The sequence below is a fragment of the Canis lupus genome, chromosome 34 (genome assembly GCF_011100685.1).
Source record: "Canis lupus familiaris isolate Mischka breed German Shepherd chromosome 34, alternate assembly UU_Cfam_GSD_1.0, whole genome shotgun sequence".
NCBI lineage: Eukaryota > Metazoa > Chordata > Mammalia > Carnivora > Canidae > Canis > Canis lupus.
The window spans coordinates 20565501-20585990 of record NC_049255.1 but is presented as its reverse complement, the minus strand read 5'-3'; the positions used below and the strand labels follow the sequence as shown (position 1 = coordinate 20585990).

The 20490-nt window shown below is 48.7% G+C and overlaps 1 protein-coding gene and 3 long non-coding RNA genes across 20 annotated transcripts in view; 2 read left to right on the top strand and 2 right to left on the bottom strand.

The window, feature by feature from the left end:
• The window catches only part of LOC102156428, a 31101-nt gene extending 25447 nt beyond the window's left edge, over positions 1–5654 (bottom strand). For 2 of the 3 annotated variants that reach the window (XR_005383891.1, XR_005383892.1), the window contains exon 1: positions 5437–5654. This is a non-coding gene — a long non-coding RNA (uncharacterized LOC102156428). The remainder of the gene's footprint in view (positions 1–5436) is intronic. The other variant, XR_005383890.1, reaches the window with a different exon arrangement.
• On the top strand, positions 1128–11844 carry LOC119867507. 3 transcript variants are annotated; one of them, XR_005383894.1, is made up of 6 exons: positions 1128–1316; positions 5680–5809; positions 6909–8035; positions 8546–8617; positions 10332–10568; positions 11108–11844. It is a non-coding gene; the product is annotated as an uncharacterized LOC119867507 (long non-coding RNA). The 3 variants fall into 3 exon arrangements; XR_005383893.1 differs by lacking the exon at positions 1128–1316 and having other exon boundaries at positions 4962–5809; XR_005383895.1 differs by lacking the exons at positions 1128–1316; positions 8546–8617; positions 10332–10568 and having other exon boundaries at positions 4962–5809.
• On the bottom strand, positions 10460–12264 carry LOC119867508. Of its 2 annotated transcripts, XR_005383898.1 has the most exons (4): positions 12204–12264; positions 11636–11805; positions 11432–11543; positions 10460–10927 (listed from the first exon to the last, which is right to left on the bottom strand). It is a non-coding gene; the product is annotated as an uncharacterized LOC119867508 (long non-coding RNA). The 2 variants fall into 2 exon arrangements; XR_005383897.1 differs by having other exon boundaries at positions 10460–11543.
• A 192-nt stretch (positions 12265–12456) lies between these two features.
• LOC119867505 overlaps positions 12457–20490 on the top strand; it is a 33052-nt gene continuing 25018 nt past the window's right edge. For 3 of the 12 annotated variants that reach the window (XR_005383884.1, XR_005383882.1, XR_005383883.1), the window contains exon 1: positions 12457–13183. Coding sequence is in view for 4 of the 12 variants with exons in the window: in XM_038583665.1 (XP_038439593.1) it covers positions 12676–12988; positions 13112–13183; positions 13835–14178 (729 nt within the window). In the remaining 8 variants the exon portion in view is untranslated. The other 9 variants (XR_005383887.1, XR_005383886.1, XR_005383888.1 and 6 more) reach the window with 8 other exon arrangements.

Genomic DNA, 20490 nt, shown 5'->3' with positions numbered 1-20490 from the left:
AGATCGTCACCTGTAAGACTTACATCCTATCAACTATGTAAACCCAACAGGGAAAAGTAATCCTCCTTCCTGAAAGTGGAAACGTCATTATGAAGAATTGGAATGATTTCAGTCTCATATTTACCTTTATTGTAGTCTTCATCTTTCCATGGGGACCAGCCCCGGGATAAATGCTTGCCTCTTTGGCTATGTGGGAAAAGTGTCTTGTACATAACAAATGGAATGGGTTTTGCACTGAATAAGAACTTTCTGTATGAGAAGAGAGCAGGTGCTAGGCAAGTAGAAACAGAGAATTTGACTCCAAGCAGCTTCACCTCCCACTTAAAAGGAAGACTGACAGGATGGGCATCCTGGCTCTGGACCTTCAGCTCAGAATCACAAGCTGTGTTGTCGCTTGTCAGTATCATAAACAAGCCTTGTCTTCCGGAAAGTTTTCCTCCATCTTCAGGGACACTTGGACTCAAACAGTGACATCAATGAATGTCATGGAGTCATTATTTTGCCTTGTAGTTACTGTTCCTTAGAGAAATATATGCAGCAATGATCTCAACACAGGTAATAAATTAGGAAAGAAATGATCGGGCTTGAGCAAAGTTTGCCAGAGCTGTATTAATTTATGAGGACCCAGCCAATTAGGCAACTTGGCTAATACGTCTGATTTAACTCAGCACCCCTGGTTGGTACTGGAGAGGGTTACTAGTCCCTTTGCCACCTTTAGCTGGCACCAGTAGTTACTTGTGCTAATCAGCACTGAAGCAAAGGGCAGAGGGTAAAGGGGCAGGAAATACCCACCAGCAAGAAGTGATGACAAAACCTCTCCTGGGCAGTGACTCCTCTGAGGCTCATGGACAGAAAAGAATTCGATCAGCCCTCCTTTCCAAAACATGTACATTTACAATTTGGATCCTTGTAGCTTGTTAGAGCTGGAAGGCTGTTTAGACATTACCTAATCCAACTCTTTTATTTCTCAGCTGAAGAGCTGAGGCCCAGAGAGGGGAAATAACTTGGTCAAGGTAGTCCTGCAAAGTCATAGCGGAGCCAGAATTCAAATCCAAGCCTCCTATTCATTTTCCAGGCCCTTTTCCCCACAGGGCAAGTTCCCTTTGGTTTTGCCCTCAGGACTCCGGTAAATGTTTTGAATTGTGCAAGCTTTGCCCGTGAAGAAGCTTCTTTTAATTTGATCTTCACTGGAAATGCAGGGAAGGGAAATAAGCGGCTGATGCAATGCCCAAGACTTATATACTCCTAAGTCTCACTTCTCCAAGCTAGAGGAAGCAAAGGCTAGCCTGCGATTTTCCACATGAGAAAACCTAAAGGTAACTCATGCGTCGTGGAAGGTGGTGAAGGGACTTAAGTTATGTTTACTTCCCTAAGCATATTTGTGTTTAGTTAGTATGGAAAGAATGCTAAAAGAGGAGCGTAGGGATCTCAATTCCATTTGTATGTGGGTCTTGATGGGTAATCGCAGCAACTCCCTCTCTCTGGACTTTGGATTTCTCATTTGTAAATTTGGCTGATTCTTGGGCGGCCCCGGTGGCTCAGTGGTTTAGCACCGCCTTCAGCCCAGGGCCTGATCGTGGAGACCTGGGATCGAGTCCCATGTCGGGCTCCCTGCATGGAGCCTGCTTCTCCCTCTGCCTGTGTCTCTGCTCACCACCCGCCCCCCCCCCCCCGTATCTCTCATTAATAAATAAATTTTTTAAAAATTACCTGATTCTTAAATCTCAAGCTCTAGAATGTTGGGGCAGGGGGCAGTCTGAAATTTTTATTGCACTTTCAGTATCACTGTTATAGATAGAGAAGGAACTTTTTGAATGGAAGGTGGCCAACCTAACGCCAGTCAGTATTTGCAAATTAAGTGCCCTTTTTCCTAACCTGGCCCCAGTGGAACAAGCACAGGGCTAAGAGTCCAGGACAAGGCTCTGCTTCCTTCTGTGCTACGACCTTGAACAAATCCTTGATTTTCTTCAGGGCTCTTTAAAAATGGGATTGACATCTTTGTATGCTTGCCTTATAAGGCTGTTGCAAGGAGAATAAAGGATATAGAAATGCTTTATGACATGCAGGCTCTTTTATATATGTGACTTCCTACTGAGTTTGCCCTTGGTGACCGAGAACAGTGTAAAAACAACCAGTAGAACTAGTCAGAAGTTCAGTGTGGCCAAGACAACACCAAGGGAACTGAAATTTCTTCTTCTTGAGGGCATTTTGTTTTCCTGGTAATAGTGCAAGTTGAAACAAGCCTTAATAAAATATCCGTACATCCAGTTTGCCTGGAGTAGTCCTATTTGCTGTGGTCATCCTGGTATAATTATTAATAATACATTTTCTTCACTTTCAAAAGTCTCTCTTTTCTGGCAATAAATTACATTGTTACCCCTAAATTTAATACCATTCTATCCTACCTCTTCATTTTAAGTACAGAGAAATGGAGACTCAGAGAAGAGAAATGACTTCTCCAATTCACCCAGAGTTTGTCCAGAGCCTAGACTTGGCAAAACCTTTCTCTTTGTACCTGGGAAGAAAGGGGAGGGGAATACACAGGGTGAGAGAATGGCTCCCTTTGTCTGCTTTCCAGCTTCTGGAAGCAACTTCTTAGCAAGAGCAGCCCCACCCCTCTCTTGATTTCCTGGAAAGTGATCAGCAATAGTGTAGCTGCCAGTGGCCATGAGGGAGCTGGAGGATGGAGCAAACATTACCGGATCCTGGAAAAGGAAGTTATTTTCTCTTCTCTACCCATAAGAACAACCTCAAGGGGAGAACCACTGCCTATTAATAACTGGCCTTTATTTAGGTACATAGTTTCTTTGTTATCATTCATAAAGCACTTTCATATTCATAATTGTAATTGATCTAATTTTCATTGCCTTTGGAAATGATCTTGGAGGCACCATTACTCCCATTTTGGGGGGACAAAAGTAAGACCCTACAGAGACAGCCGGCTTGCTCTCGGTTTTACAGTCAGTGCAGTTGGGAGCAGAGCTTGGTTTCCCATCCCCTGGCCCCAGTATTCCTTGTATACTTTGCTTCTGGGCAGTGTCTACCCCTGGGCATCTTCTAAGAGAAGCCTCATTATAGTGAGGGTTTTTTTTTTTTTTTTAGTATTCAAGAAACTCCGTCTTCTTGGATGAGCCCAGGGCAGACCACCTTATTTCCTGAATTTGGCTCTGTATCAAACAGTGTTAGAAGGCAGTCTGTGATCAACCGTGGGCTTCCTTCTACAAGCACCATTTCTGAGAAAATGAGTTGTGGATGGAGAACAGGGTATTTCATCCTGGGATAAGATTTTTCTCTTTAAAATTGTTGCTAGGATCATGGGGAATAGAGTCTCACTATAGTACTTCACAGCGCTGTGCTTGCAAATCACTGACCCGAAAATTTGCCGAATCTCCATTTCAGAAAGATTTGTTCTGGTTCAGACTGAAATTCTTTATTTGGAACGCGACACATCCCAGACTTATAAGAACTCAGCTTGACAAGATTTGTAGCTTCCTTCATCATCAGTCTGCCCAAAGTAGGCACGTATGAGGGGGGCGAGGGCTTTGGTGGGCCAGAGTTAGGGACCCCAAGTGTGGTCTGGATTAGGTGTGTGACTCATGTGATGTCAGGAAAGCCACTTTTCTTTTAGGGAAGTCCGTTTCTTCAGCTGTCCAATGTTGAGATTGGATTAATCAGGGTACTTCTAACTTCTAAGGCTACTGGATTCCTTTTTCTGAGAATGCCGTGGGCACCTAGCATGTATAAATGGTGAAAGAAGTGGGGTCCAGGGCTCGGAGCCCCTTCACTTAATCCATTTGTGTGGCCAGGTGACATCCGTGTAGATGTTAGTGTAGAAACCATTGGATAATTTCCAAAGGCCCTTCTAGGCCTGACACTGGCATGGAGAGGCAGTCACGTCTTCGTGACAGATGTTAAGACCCAGAGGAGTTACGGTGAGCACGGAATTCAGGATGTGGAACGGGGTAGACAGGGAAAGGGGTTACGATGGGATAATAAAGAGGAGAATTGGGGTAGAGGGTAGCGTGATACAGGCACACCACACCTCCACACCTTATTGATTACGAAGTCTCTGCACATCGGTTGTCTCTTTTGAGCTTGCCCAACACGGTACATGCAGGCGTCCACACAATGACCTTGCACGCAGCCTGGTGTGGGAGAGAGCTTGGGAATATAAAGAGGAAGTAGAGACCGTTTGAGCCTCAAGGAGCTTATCATCAGATAAAGGGGAAGGCGAGTAAACAAATTGTAATTGCCAGAAGGAAAGCCTTTAAGAGTGGTGCACAGGACCTGGGAAGAGAAAGAAAGGACTCCTCTTTTCTGGGAAGGATGGAACAGGGTCATTCCCTCTGCACCGAGCCAACACGGTGCAGGGGGCCAGGGGGCGAGGGGAGTCTGGGGGACCTGGCCCCGGGGGAGCAAACGGAGGGGAAGCTGCCAAGGTAGCCTGACTCAAAAAGGGTTTTGAATGCAATGCAAAGAATTTAGACCCCGTGGCGGCTGGCGTGGGTGCTTCCCAGGCCGAGGGGACCCGCCTGCAGGCGTCAGGACGTGGGCTGTGGCCCCAGCGGCGAGGGGCCTGCAGGGCCTCTGAGCCTGGGGCCCGGGGCTCCTTCTGCTACCCTGTGCTGCCTCCAGCCGGCCTGAGCTGAGGCAGGCCTGCGTGGGAGAGGCCTCGGGCTGTTTATCCTGTTCGGTGGGGCCGGCCCTGGCAGGGAGTGGAAGTGGGTGGGGTGGGGGCCGCGAGCAGGGGAGGGGCCTGACAACAAGGGCTACATTCAGGGCCTCGAGTGGAGCCGGGCAAGGAGAATGGAAAGCTACAGTCTGTCGGAGCGTCCAGCCTTGGCAAGGCGCGCGGGGCCTTATAAGGAAATGTTGTTCTCTCTGCGCCAGTGGGGCTGGGACGGAGCCCTGTGCCCGCAGGACAGAGCTGCCCTTGTGGTGCCGGCCCGGGTGCCACCCGCCCTGCAAGGCGGGGAGGGCTCGAGGGGCCGCTCCTGCGGGCTCGGTCCCCGGCCCCAGGGCCTGCGGGCCCCCCTGCCCCACCACACCCTCCCGCTCCCCACTGCCCTGGGCTGATTGGAGGAAAGGAAAAAAACAAAACAAAACAAAGACTTGGCAAGGTCCCAGGCCTCATTGCTGTTTGATGCCGGATTACCCAGAAAGCAGGCTCAAGCCAAATTCCGTCTCTGTTCCCTGAAGGATGCTTGAGTAAAGAGATCGCTCTTTGCCCTCCTTCCCTTCCCTGCACCCTCGTCCCTCTCCTCCTCCTTGTGACCACAGGACGCCCAGCCCTGGGCCCTGTCCGGGGCAGAAAGGCAGGATCTGAGACCGGGGAAAGGAGGAAGCCTCGTGGGGGGCCTTTTCTACCTCCCTCCTGGAGGGCAAGAGCTGCTAGGGCACCCCCAGGGGACAGGCGACTCTCTTTGGACTCCTTACCTGTGTCCGGCGGGCCAGAGGGCCTGAGAGTCGCAGCAGAGCCAGAGGAAAAACACAGGCAGCCCAGAAAGCAACAACAGAAGAGACTGTCAGCATTAGTCAGCTCCTGGACGGAGCGCCTTCCCACAGCATGCCATGAGGGCTGACTTAAAGCATTGGTCCCCAAGGGATGTCCCTGAACCCGAGATTATGGTAGGAGCAGAAAAGATGCTTAGTGTGACCTTTCGCTTTGCCTATTCATAGACTCATAGATACATGAAACCCTGGAGTTACAAGGAAACAGGTCAGCCAGGCCAGCTCTGCATCTGGAAGAAATGTGGCCAACTTTCAGCCCGGCGGTGCTCTCCTAGTGACCATGAGCTTGCTCCCTCAAGTAAGTCTCCAGTATCTACTGCCCGCCCCCACCACCGAGGGTGCTGTCCAGGGCGAAGCTCTACGAAGCACACAATGAACAAAACCGGAGAAAGTAATACGTCACTGCAAAAACACAGAAAAGATGCTCTTAGAGTGGAGGCAAGAGAGACAGTCCTCTTGACGAGGTGTACACAGAGAACAGTGGACCAGAAAATGTCTTATCAAGGAGATGGCACTTGGGGTGAAGCAAAGCTGAGTTGATAGAGTGACATTTGAGAGCTGGGAAAATGGGGGAGTGGCTGGCACGAGCCAGCCCAGGATGATGAGAAAGCTGGGGCCTTGCTGAGTGCCTGTGGAGAGATGGGCACGGCTAGGGGTGTAGAGCTGGGACAGGAGGGAGCTAAGGTTGGAAGATGGCTTAGCACCAGCGTCCAGAGGCTCTGGATGCCAGAGGGAAGAGGAGATTCAAGTGCAAGAGAGCCAGCAGCCACCGAAGGTCCAAGCCTCAGAGAGCTGTGACCCCTGCTGTGATTCAGGCAGCGAGACCTCACAGCGGGTGTAGGAGGGACCTGATGGCAGGTGCAGGAGGGACTGGAGGCAGAGGCATCCTTTTCTATTTCCTAGAAAGTGCTCCTTCCCTAAGCAGAGCTGTGGCCGGGTGGGGGTGGGGTGGGGAGGTGGTTCACATTCCCCTTCCCAGGGTCTGGAGGCCCAGCTTTCCACATGGCCACCTAGATCCCAGGATTTCAAGTGGTTTTGGGGCCAGTCACGGGGCGGGGGGGGGGGGGGGCACTGACTGCTCTTTTGACCCTGCAGTAGGTGGAGTTCATTTTGAATTTGTGCTTGATGAGCGTGAATTGATTGCTTCCTGTTTAAATGCTCATATGTGAGCATTTTATGGTGAGAGATTTTCTGGACTCTAAAAAGTGAGTTTCAAATATTGGATTTAGATGATGCGGAGGGTCCTATGATATGAAGCAGGACTCTCCCTATACCTTTTAATTTTTACCACCACCACCACCACTTCAATCATCGCTGAGGTTCAGTCTTCAATTCAGAGAAATGCCATATGAGCAAATCTCCTCTGCAGCCTTTCCATAAGGACTTTTCTCTTCCAGTGCGCATAGCTGATTCAGAAAGAGGCAGGCCTGTTCAATCAAAATTCTCGAGGGCTACTTGCTCTCCCCGGCTGGCCGGCTTGGGACGCTGAAGCTGATTCTAGATGTCAGACCTCACCTGATCCTGGTGTCCATGGAGTGATCTCTGATGTCGTGGAGCCCAGCCCTTTATGACGATGTGCCGAAGCTGCCTGAGTACACTCTCTGGAATGAGATTTAAGTACCATCCCCTGCATGATCTTTTTTTTTTTTAATTTTTATTTATTTATGATAGTCACACACACACATACACACAGAGAGAGAGAGAGAGAGAGGCAGAGACACAGGCAGAGGGAGAAGCAGGCTCCATGCACCGGGAGCCCGACGTGGGATTCGATCCCGGGTCTCCAGGATCACGCCCTGGGCCAAAGGCAGGCGCTAAACCGCTGAGCCACCCAGGGATCCCTCCCCTGCATGATCTTATAGAAAACAAATCATACAGAGCCTGAATTCTGAGTTCAGGTGCCAGATGAGGAAGGCTCTAAGGGGCATCTGGCACATAGGTTGCTAGGGCCAAAGAAAGAATCTCTGTGGGGTTAGCCTCCTCTTCTTTGGGCCATACTTTTCCAATTCCTCATGGTCTGAGCTGAATTGAAATGCCCATCACTTGTTCTCGACCTGTACTTACTGATCACAGAGCAATCTTAGTCTGTGCTTGCTCACCCTGGGACTGACAGCTCCACTGACGCCGCAGCTGCCCACTGATCACGCTGGAGCACTGCTCGGCTCACTGATCATGCTGGAGTATCGCCTTGCTCACTGATCACACGGGGACTCTGTCTTGTTCACTTATGCAGGGACACGGTCTTGTTCACTGATGGTGCTGGAGCTGCCACTTTCCAGCGAGGAGTCATCAGTTGTGGCAGCTCTGGTCTCTGCACGCTGGTTGCTGGGAAGGGCTTTAAAACCTCCTTGGTGGGAAGAGTCTATTCCTGATCAGAGTCCAAACTGAAAAATGGATCCTGCATTTGCAAGCCCAGTGACAATATCCATTAAACATCGCCCAAGCAACGGCACCCTGGAACATTATTGTTTGGGTACTTCTTGCCCAATACCATGTGGGTTTCACTTGCAGAAGGATCTACATGGTAAGTGAGGTAGGAACAAGTCAGCACAAACAGAACCATAAATATCTTGATGGAGACAGATGTATGAAATCTAGCTGGGCGGGGAAAGCAGATGTAGATAAACAGCTGGATAAGAATACAGGTGTGAAGCTACTGAAACACTAAGAAGATAATGGAAAAGATAATATTAAAGAAAAAGTTACCCGTGGTCCTTTCATCTTTTGTGACGATTTTTATTTTCCATAGCCCCTCAATCTTCTTGTCCACATTCCATGCACATTTCTATGTAGCTGCAATCATATCGCACATACTATCCACAATCTGTGTTTTTGTTTAATATTGTAATCACTTGCCATATTGCTCCAATTTCTATTTTATGGCCACAGAAATGCCATCGTGGTGATTCACAATACATTTCTTGCTTTTACCTATTGTTGCAATTTTTATGTCTCCAGCTGCTTAGTTGTTATGGATGATTTTGCAAAGAACATTTTAGGATATTTAGCTTTGTGCTTTTCTTGATTTCTTTAGAATCAAATTCAAGAAGGGAGATGACTTGGCCAAAGGGTATGGACCCCCTCATGAGGAGCAGCGTTGCCTCTGGTACAAAGCCAACTGTGTCAGACAGGGCTCTACGTCTCCTACTGATCTGACTGGCTTGGTGCTCTCAGCCAGTAAATAGCATGTCACCTGGCAACTGAGCAGAAGAGCAGAAGTTTATGAGGCCCAGAGAGAGAGAGAGAGAGAGAGAGAGAGAGAGAGAGACCTATTACTGTAGAAGTTCTCTACTTTTGACAGCAGAATATACATGGGTGCCATTCCAGGGGCCTGCCTTATTTGCAAAGGTTGTTCATTTGTGGCTGTCATATAAGGGCCTCTGAACCAACAATTGTCTGGGGGCAAAAGCAAACCAGTACTGAACTCCCAGTTCTTATCCTGTGGCTGCAGTGGTGAGGGCCGCAGGAGGTGCTAGGGTGCAAGTCACTGTATTCTTGGTGCAAGGACACCAGGGCCCTCATCGAGGGCACTGCCCATGGGCACAGCCTTCATGGCAGGGATAGATTTTGTGCAACCCAGTTGTTAGCCAAGGCCCTTGGAGATCTGATTAAACTTGACCCAAACACCAGTGCCACGCCTCGGAAGAGCCTTGATTTCCGGAGCCCCATTTCCACGGGTGCCCACAGGTGTGTTCTCCACCCCACGCCCTCTCATCAGAGTGTGATGTTCAGCTCTGTCCTGAGCAATTCAAGGAGCAAAGCCCAGTTCCTTCCTTGGTCTTCACAAAAAAACCCTTGCACCCAGAACATTGTGAGTTTGGTAACTTTCCTTAAGACGGAGAGTCTCGATGAGTCTCATCATGGACTGGGTAGCCTTTGGCTTCCTTGACACCCACTCCCACCCCTCTTTCTCAGCCTCATTGCCCTGAGCAAGAAGCAACTGATTTCCCCCAGGCCCCCTGAGAAAAGTAACCCCATATTCAAGCCCCTTCTGTGCCCGTGCAGATATCTTCTTCAAGTAAATACATACCCACCCCTAAAGGAGTGCTGGTGGGTAAGTCTCCATCCACTATGAATAACCATGCCCTTATAGGAAGATGAAAGCGGCTAGTGAGGAGGTGGTTTTTGTTTTTGTTTTTGTTTGTTTTTGTTTTTGTTTTTGTTTTAGTGAGATAAAAATTCACACAGTGACCAGTTGTTTACAGAGCACTTGCAGATATCTCACTTAGGCCTCCTGGTGACCCTGACAAACGAGCAGTAGGACAGGCATTGTTATCCCGCCTTACAGGGAGGGAAACTGTGGCTGGGGGCGGGGAAGAGCCTGTGTTAGGACACTTGGTTGATTATCTGATGAGCTAGAGCCAGAACCTAGATTTCTCCTGGGTTCCATGTGTGTCCTTTCCCACATCACCCTGCCAGGCCATCTGTGTGGGCACCTCACGCAGTTTTACCCATGGCAGGCATCCGTTGACATTACGATGCCCTTGCTCTGAGCCTGCCTTCCAAGAGTGCAGCGTACCCCTTAGTATGTGACTAAATTGGTGGACTTGTTAGGACCCTAGTGCCCAGACCTCATGTGATAGAACAAATGTGTGAATCAGAACAAATGTGGGGGCACCTGGGTGGCTCAGTCAGTTAAGCATCTGCCTTTGGCTCAGGTCATGATCCTGGGGTCCTGGGATGGAGCCCCACATGGGGCTCCCTGCTTAGCGAGGAGTTTGCTTCTCCCTCTCCCTCTGCTTGCTACTCCCCTGCTCGTGCTCTCTCTCTCTTTCTCAGATAAATAAGTAAAATCTTTTTTGTTTGTTTGCTTTTTAAAGAACAAATGTGGTACATACCCACGCTAGAATATTACTCAGCCACAAAAAAGGAATAAAGTGCTGGCTCACAGATCTCAAGCACGTTAAACTAGTCAGAGAAGCCAGACACCACAGGTCACATGCTCTACGATTCCATTTATATGAAATGTCCAGAAAAGGCAAATCTGTGGAGTCAGAGTGCAGACTGGAAGTTGCCAGTCTGGGAGGACAAAGAAATGGGGAACAGCTGATCAATAGGTAAGGGGTTTTCTTTGGGGGAAGGGTGATCTATCTCAGAACTGGATAGAGGTGATTCCGCGTTGTGAATCTACTAAATGCCACTAAAGGGTAGACTTTAAAATGGTCCTTTTTATGTCATGTGACTTCCACTTCCATTAAAAAATAAAGTAAAACAAAACGGAAAACCAAATCAACAAACACAACCAGGTATGAATTTACCCTTCCTGCGAGATATACTTCCTCGCCTGGTTCCAGGTCATGATGTTTCTTCACCGGATGGGGAACAAAAATGTGCAGACTCAGCTCTCAATCCTGTCACTTATTAGCTGTGTGGCCTTGAGGAGTCGATGCCTCTCTCTGGATGTTAGCTCCCCAATCTGCAAGAGGAGATTGACCCAGATTTTATCCAAAGTCCCTTCCAGCAAGGCCTTCTGCGATCTTGAGGACAGAGTGGGATGAAATTCAGTGAGGGTGAGGAGGCACTCCCTGAGTTTCTTTGGAACCTTTCTCTTCTCAGCTAGCGGACTGCGGTGACTTTTAATTTCCTCTGTCCCCAGGCAGCAGAGAAGCAGCGACAGAGATAACAGCTTCGGCTTCTGACCAGGCTGGCACTGCTGGGGCTCCCACCATGCTTCATTGAGCGATGTGAGCCCCTTGGTAATCCTGTTAAGCCACCGGGGCAATGAGTCATTTCAATACCACCCAAACACCTTCCTGTCGTGTCCCGGCAAGGAGAGGAGCTCCAGCCAGCACATTAAGACTTGACCTGCAACATTCTAAGCATAAATTGGAGCCTTTTAATTGGGCGGTGACTTGGAAACCCATCATGCCTAAATCAGTGCTCGGAGAGCTCAAGCTGCACTCTTTTGTTCGCTTATTACCTCTTTTCTGAGCCCCTGGGATATCCGAGGCATTGTGCTAAGCTTTCAGGAATGCATATATATATCATAGCCACTGTCTTCAAGGAATTCAGCGTCTCCTGGGACAGAGAGACTGGTAAACAGAAGGGAAATGTGACATTATGAGAGCAGCAAAATAAGAATGTGACACAGGACAGTAGACAGTCCAGAGGAGAGAAGTATTACCTCTGGGGGGTAGAGAAGGAAGGGCTGGGGAGGAGGATCAAGGAAATCTAAGGATGCAGGATTTTGAAGGATGATGGAGGTTTCCATGTTCCAGTGATGCTCCACGGGAGTGTGTTGTTCAAAGTGGTCTGCCTGGGTGAGGACGGGTGTTCTATCCCTGTAGCTGTTTGCTAGTTGCAAGGTGACAGTAAAAAGAAGGCTGAGTTTCATTTAGTTTGTTACTGATTTTAAATTCCTACCAAAAATTTACCCCCTTGAACCCTCTTGCACTGTTGGTGGGAATGTGAACTGGTGCAGCCACTCTGGAAAACTGTGTGGAGATTCCTCGAAGAGTTAAAAATACACCTGCCCTACGACCCAGCAATTGCACTGCTGGGGATTTACCCCAAAGATACAGATGCAGTGAAACGCCGGGACACCAGCACCCCGATGTTTCTAGCAGCAATGGCCACAATAGCCAAACTGTGGAAGGAGCCTCGGTGTCCATCGACAGATGAATGGATAAAGAAGCTGTGGTCTATGTATACAGTGGAATATTCCTCAGCCATCAGACACGACAAATACCCACCATTTTCTTCGACGTGGAGGGAACTGGAGGGTATTCTGCTGAGTGAAGTAAGTCAATCGGAGAAGGACAAACATTATATGGTCTCATTCATTTGGGGAATATAAAAAATAGTGAAAGGGAATAAAGGGAAAGGAGAAAAAATGAGTGAAAATATCAGTGAGGGTGACAGCACATGAGAGACTCCTAACTCTGGGAAATGAACAAGGGGTAGTAGAAGGGGAAGTGGGCAGGGGGTTGGGGTGACTGGGTGATGGGCACTGAGGGGGGCACTTGGCAGGATGAGCACTCGGCGTTATGCTAAATGTTGGCAAATTGAACTCCAATAATTTTTTTTTTAATTTATCCCCTTATTGCCTAGACTGGGCTAGATTCCTCCTCTCCCTGGCATACAAAATGGGGAAGGGCATTCAAAGCAGTGGGAACAGCATATGCAAAATCTTGCAAGTGTGAAACTTCAGAAAGTATTAATAGAATGGCAAGCAATCGATCTGAAGAGGCATTGGATAGTTGGAGGAGAGCTGAAGGAGAAGTGAAAATGAAGCCTCATTCCTTGAGGGCCCAAGATAATCGCGTTAAGTCTGGCTTTGCTTCTAGAATGCAATGGGGCGTCATAGAGGGTGGTAAGCAGGAGCGTGATGTCATCAACTCTGTTGTTGAGGTAGCATTGACAGCTGAGGACGGGCGGAATGGGAAGGAGCAAGGAGGAAGGAGAGTGGTCAGGAAGCCCTTGCTGTCACCTGGGAGGAGAGAGAGGATGAGGATTCTATCAAAGCTGGGCCACGAGGGTGAGAAGCAGAGGATGGGCTCAAGAGATACAGAGAAGTGAAACTCCAAAGGTTTTGAGTCTGATCAGAAACATGGGTGGAAGAAGGAAGGTCTCACTGGTGACTTGAGCTTCTCATTCCCAGGAATGATGTCAGAGCTGGAGGGACATTCAAGACCACACACTCAACTGTCTTTGTGGCCCAGAGAAGGGCAAGGTATTTGCTACCCAAGCTGCTGAGTTGGGGGCAGAGTTGGTGCGGGGTCCGAGTTTCCTAAGGCCTGAGCCCATCAGGGCTCTCTTTGCGACCATGGGTGCCCAACTCCTGCCTTGACCGTGCCCGGCATCCCACCTCTGCTGGCCTGGACAGCGGAGGCCTGAGTCCCTGCCCTCACACCATCCTCAAAGCAGAGGAACCACCAGGGAGACCATCCTTTCTTTGAGTCTTTGCCTTCTCATTCCCAAATGGAAGGCCTACTGAGGTGGGCGCCTCTATTTTCTTGTCTTGCTTTCTGCTTTTTGACTTTATATTGCTACATTCCCTTGTCGGTTCCCGTTGGCCCACCTCACTGATCTGCCTGCCTGGACCTGAGGGCATTTGTGCCTGCGAGTCTCTGGCTGAGATCTCCTCTGAAGCCTCTCCATCTTGTTTCCAGCAGTCGAGGCTTGTCTGGGGAGAGTGTGGTCTTTCCGAGCTGTACTCCTGGGCCTGGGCCACCACCTTCCTTGGGCTCAAAGCCTGCCTCTTTCTCATCCCTTACTCTCCCTGGACTCACTGCCCCTGGTGTGAAGTCACCAAATGTTGGTGTTGTGCATCTGTCAGTGGGTCTGTTGGGCCTGAGCTTGGCTCTGGTCATATTTTTTTCAGAAGAAAACAGCTGTGGAGCCTGCGATCTGGGAAGACAGGCTCCTCGGTGTGGACGAGCCCGCCTTGCCTGTTCTTTTGGGATCTCCCAGTATTGTGGGTCAGTCACCTTAGGGGCAGAGCTCCAGGAGGGGAGACAGTTTAGGTGGGCTTCCCCATCAAACCCTCTCCCTCGGTCTTCCTCTCCTCCATTCCCAAATGGGAGGAGATGGGGAGACTCAGAATTGCAGGAGAAGAGTTGGGAGATTCTCAGAGCCCTGGGGCCACCCTTCTGGCCAATGCTAAATCTCCACCCATGCCCACCCCCAGTGGCTTTCTTGTCCTTCAGTCTCTTAGACCTCATTTGAACACTCCATATGCTTCTTGTGTGACTGTGCGGAGCATCTTGTCCTATGCTAGTGCCAAACTGACTTCTGCATAATGATGGAAGCTGCTTTCTTGTAACTCCTGGTGACTGGCCTGCTCAGAATGTGGTACACAACCCTCCCCTGCAAGACGGCCTTCTGAGTGGACGAAGAAGACATCATCTACTCTATCCCATCCCACTCCTTTTTTTCCTGCAGATCATCCCATCTCTTATGTCATGTTATTGTCATATTCTTTGGATGTGGTACCTTCAAAAGACAGAGATTCCAGATAAAGGGTTAACTAACTTGAGTGACCAACAAGCCAACCAGAGATGCCAGTAGCCTAACACCAAGGAAGTTTCTTTCTCCCTTACATGACCATTCCTGGCCAACAGGTGCTCTTCTTCCACATGGTGATTCGGGATCCCACGTCCCCGCTCACCTGGATCTGCACGCTCTCTTGGGGAGCAGTCCATTCTCTCCTGGTGGCCTGCCCAGTGCAGGAGGCTGGGAAAGGCAGGGAGGTCTGCCTGGAAGAGACATTTATTTTTTATTTTTTATTTTTTTTTAAATTTTTATTTATTTACGATAGTCACAGAGAGAGAGAGAGAGAGGCAGAGACACAGGCAGAGGGAGAAGCAGGCTCCATGCACCGGGAGCCCGACGTGGGACTCGATCCCCGGTCTCCAGGATCGCGCCCTGAGCCAAAGGCAGGCGCCAAACCGCTGCGCCACCCAGGGATCCCCTGGAAGAGACATTTACACCCATCCGCGTCCCGCCGGTGAGAATGAGGCCTGTTGCATCGTCTCACAGTAACGTGAACGGGACAGTCCAGTCCCTGGCTGCTCTGCTACCCCTTGGGAACAGCTGTATACAGTGAGGGGACATCTGGAGGGAAGCAGGTCATCCCTGCCGACCAGCACAACTTCTCTCGAGTCCCCCTAGGGTCTGAGCCATCAGGTGTCAGAGGCTGTGAATGGGGTCCCCTCCTGTTTCTAAGTGGCAAGCAGTGTTTTCTTAAACTTGAATGCTGCACGTACCACTTCTGAGAATGTGGCTGTATCCGTACAACCCCTGTATTATGATGGACTTAATACTCTCTTTAAATCAAATCACTTTTTAATGTAGCTTCATGTGAATAGTATCTGGGAGATTGTGGTTTTGATGTGCTAATTATATCTGTCCAATGTACTCATATACTCTAAAAATAAATTCATAATGATTCCAATAAAAATATGTGCATGTACACCAGCCCCAAATGTTTGTACGTGCTGGTGGTATGAGTCGCACTTTGCGGAAAGTACTGGGTCTGTGTAACTGCCCTCTACGATGTGGCCCATGTCTTTCTTTCTGCCTTATGGTCTCCCCCTTCCCTGTGGCTCACAAGCCTCCAGGTTCATGGGCATTTTTGTTCCTCAAACCTGCCAAACCAATTCCTGCTACAGAGCCTTTGTACTGGCTGCTGTCTCTGCTAGGAATGCTTCCCCCACTTGTCTCACTCTTTCTGGACATTAATGTTTATTCGGCAGATCTACTGGTCTTATGCCCCACCCCACCACACGCTGCCCAGCCCACTCCTCTCTGTCCCTTGAAAGCAATTTCCAAGATATAACATGGTCTGTTTGTTTGCTTGCTGATTTATTGTTTCTCTGTGCCCAGTAAAATGTAAACTCTGTAGAAGCAGAGATTTTATCTGCACTGTGTAGTCCACTTTCCCAGCACTTAGCACAGGGCCTGGCCCATAATACATGCTCCATAAATATGTGTTAGATGAATAAAAACTGCTGAAAACAGATACATAGGTCACTAGTCAAATGAAGATTAAAATACAGTTTTGTCAGTTGTTTGGTAATTTCTAATATGCAACTTGTCAACTGCTTAGCAGCTTGGAAGTGAGGCTACTGTGGGGGCGCCCGACTCCATCCCTGCAATTCACGGGTGCATAGGTCAACTGAGTGGCCCACCCAGCCACAGAAGCTGGCCAAGGGAGAGGGGCCAGACACACCTCTAGAAGAAACTTGCAGCAAGGAGGCAAGCGGTGAGGAGACAACAGGCCAAGGACAAGCCATTCCTTCCTTAGGCCACAAGCAGCCATGCTGGCCCAGAGTCTGCCCACATGGAACACGGCCTTTACCAGATTGGCTCCTGCCCTTCCTCCATGGGGACAGTAGGAGTTAGAGGTGGGGATGGAGTAAAAGTAAGGGATGTTGAAACACCTGAAAGTGTCCGATCCACACCTTGAAATGAGAACTGGGAAGTGGGGGTGAAAGCCCCCTCATTCGTGAGGATGGTGGACATGGTTTTCCTTACAAAAGGAATCAGTCCACAAAAGAAATCCAAGGTTATAAGCCAATGTTCCCCATCCCCTGCCCCCACCCCTGCTCCCTCCAGAGGTACCTCTGCCGTGGATGCTGGGATGCACCTCCCCAACCCCCTTCAGAACAGAGGCACTCTTTTCAGCCAGTACTGCTGGCATCAGAGCTGAGTCTCTTCCCAGGAATTGTCCTGCCTCACCTGGGGCAACATGTCCATCCTTCGGATGGTTCACATCCAATGTCTAGATGATACGGGGTGCAAAGTCCTGCCCTTTGCCTCAGTCAAGGGCAACTCTAAAGGGCTGTGTGGCTCCAGACCAACCTTGCCTACCATTTAGTTTTCTTCTGCTATCCAACCCGCTCCTTTCAGTTCCCAGTAAACTCCTTGCTCACAAAGTCCGCTCTCAGAGTCTGTTTCCCAGGGAACCCTAGGATGACATGTGTAAAACCCTAGTTGGCCCTGTCCTCCACAATCAGTCGCCATATTGCCTAGGTGAGAACTAGTTTCCCACCAAAGACTTGTATTAGATTTGCTTCCTGTAGGGGATCCCTGGGTGGCTCAGTGGCTTAGCACCTGCCTTTGGCCCAAGGCGTGATCCTGGAGTCCCAGGATCGAGTCCCACGTCCGTGCTCCCAGCATGGAGCCTGCTTTTCCTTCTGCCTGTGTCTCTGCCTCTCTCTCTCTCTGTCTATCATGAATAAATAAATAAAATATTTTAAAAAAGAAATATTTAGATTTGCTTCCTGTACTTGAAGTTGAGACAAATCATAGCCAAATAGGTGACGTGATGGTGTACCTGAGACAATGGTGGATCATTCCTTGAAATCCACTCAAGGCAATAAAGGTCACAAAGGAAGGCAATCAAAATAGGTAAAGTAGTAGTCATGTAGCAGGTGACATTTTCCGAATCCATTTCGCATGCAGCGCTTGACCCTGTTTCTGTGCTGCTCCATTTGCTTGGCCCTACGTGTCTCCCTGGGCTCTCAATGTCACAGCAGTGCCTCCACATTTCCTATCCCTGCCAGCTTCCTCAGATACTTCTGGGGCCTCTCACACCAGAGCTGGGCTCTGGCTTGGCCTCCATCGTACTCAATGCGTGGGAGCCCCGCTGTAGCTCTCCAGGTACCAGGACCACATAGGCTTGTCTCCTCTCAAGGTTTCTTGGCTTAAAAGATGAGTCTGATCCCAGAACCCCAGTGGCTGCCCAGAAGGTCAGGGTGATATCACCTGGGAGTTCAGGCAAGTTCATTCTCCATGGGTGAAGTTTGATCGTTGAGAGGCTGGAAGTGGAAGGGAAATGACTATTATCCCCTTGCTCTTTCTCTGTCCTCTTCCTGCCCCAGTGGTAGTCACATAGCAAGGGTTCATCACGCCTACCCAGAGACATATCATAAAACAAATCACTGACTATATTTTGTGGTGATGCTGTGGCTAGTATGGTGCTCACCTTCTTGGCCTTTGTTTCCCTCTTTGTCTTCTCCCCTCATCTTGCTATTACACCTCCTCCCATCCGCAAGAAAGCATGCATCAGCATGTATGCTTAATATAAGCTTTGCTTCATGTGGTTTTTCCTAGACAACCCAGGTGAAGAAACAGACGTGAACTTAATTGATTTTCACAAAAAGTCATTCTTTGGGGGTAGGAATTATAACTGCCACTTTCAGGTGGTGAACTCGAGGTGAACTGCCCAAGACCAAAGCAACCCAGTAAGTGGCAGATCAGGACGCAGTCAACCTGTTCTGACTTCAAATTGGGTGTTTCTCTTACCTTGATTGTGAATTTTCAAGAGTTCTAGATAAGAACCAATTAACATATTCTTTTCCAGTAACGGTGGGATCTTGCGGGTGGGCGTAGGGGTGGGGGCAGCATTCACCAGAAAGGAGATTGCAAAACCTCTTGAAATGAGATGATAGACCCACGGACTCTTAGCAACTTTTACTCTCTGCAGGTTCATGATCACAGGTGGAGGCACTGTTAGGGCTGCAGAGAGAACACAGCTGCCAGGTGTATTCATTTCCTGGGACTACCTTGACAAATTGCCACAAACCGGGTGGCTTAAAACAACAGAAATGTAATCTTTCACAGTTTAAGAGGCCAGAAGTCTTAAATCAAAGTGTCAGCAAGGCCGTGCTTCTCTGGAGGTTCTAGGGGAGGATCTGTTTCTTGCTTCTTCCAGCTTCTGGCAATTGTCCGCAATCCTTGATTTGTTGGCTGCATCTCTCTGATTAGTATTCACATGGCCTTTCTCCTGTGTGTCTGTCTGCCTTATCTGCCTTCGCCTGTCTCTTAAGAGGCCACTTGTGAAGGCCTTCAGGGCTCTCTTGGATAATCCAGAGAGATCTCCTAGTCTCAATATACTTAATTAAATTACTTCTGCAAAGACTCTTTTTCCAAAAAAGTAACATTTATAAATTCCAGGCATCAGGACTTGATATATTTGGGTGGCAGTTATTTGGCCTGCTGCACCATATAATAGGCCACTTTGCCCGGAGACATCGGTGCGTCCATCAACATTTGTAAAAACAGTGTCTAGTGTTCCTTCACATGACACTAGTTACCTTATGGGCTGGTGTGGAGGAGGCTTCTGGGTCGCAGGGGTGGCTGAAGACAAGCTTTCTGCTCATCAAGCAGTGAGCTAGGGGGGCATGGACTGAATTTACCCTCTGGACCATCCCAGCCTTGGGTGGGGGAGAAGTCTGTCTCTTAGATGGCATCTGGGTGGTGACCCCACCATTCCCCTGCTGCTGGGATCACGGAAGACGCTGGCTGCAGTGCTTGTGTTTGAATTTTCAGTTACTGTCAATCACCCTGATCTAATATTTATATTTTGCAGAACAATCTCATGGCAAGTTTTGGAGGAAAGAATCCTCCTCGTCACAAATATTCACAGTACTTGGCTTTGCTGCCCTTTGGCAAGAGATGTTGAAAATGGGGTCATAGGTAGGCCTGAGGTGCCGGACAGACAGGCCTGTTTGAGTGGTTTCCTGGCACCACCATCTTCCTCGGGCTCTCATGGAGCTCACAGAGGTGCTGGAAAAAAAAGAACAACTGGACCTGACCTGGAGGCCAGATGCCCTTGGAAGAAAGGTGTAGCCAATACCAATGTCCTTCCTTTGTTAATTCTTCCTCTGCATTGTCCTCAAGGGCCTCAGCTACATTTGTGAATTATCATCTTTTCTTCAAGTTCCCTTCAAAATTCCCATCTTCTTGCTTGCAGGAGTCAGGATCACTTCTTGTTTCCAGAAAATGGAGCACTTGGATTCCCACCTTCAACCCCCACCCCAGTAACCCGACTTCACACCTATCCCCCCTCTTTCTCTCTCTTAGAGCCACTCAAAATTAGGTCTTCCATTGACACAGATGTTTAATCTTTCCTATGTGCTCTGGGTCTTCTTCTCAAAATTCGTCCTCCCTCTTTTCAGTAACAGCGTCATTGAGATACATCGCATGTACCATAAACTCTCCCGTTTGAAGTATAAAATCCAGTTTTTTAAATTTATCAACCAAGTTTTGAATTAATCAGCACTGCTAATCCTATAATATCTTTTTTTTTTTGAAAGAGAGAGTGAGGGTGGAGAGAGAGAGAGAGAGAATCTCAAGTTGACTACCCGCTGAACATAGAGCAGGTTGTGGGCTCCATCCCCTGGCCCTTAGATCATGACCTGAGTCAGAATCAACTGGACTGAGCCATCCAGGCACCTCTAATCCTATAATATCATTGTCATCATAAGAAGAAACTCGACACTCACTAGTAGTCAACTGTCATTTACATTCCCCACCCTTACCCTCCCCCCCACCTCTGGGTGACCACCTACCTCTTCTCCATGTCTGTAGTGTTTGCTGTTCTAGACATTTCATATAAAAGGATTCCCACAATCAGTGATTTTTTCTAAGTGGCTTCTTTCAGTCAGCATGACATTTTCAAGGTTTACTCAATGTTGTATGTAGCATGTATCAGATTTCATTCCTTTTTATGGATGAATAATAGTCTATTAT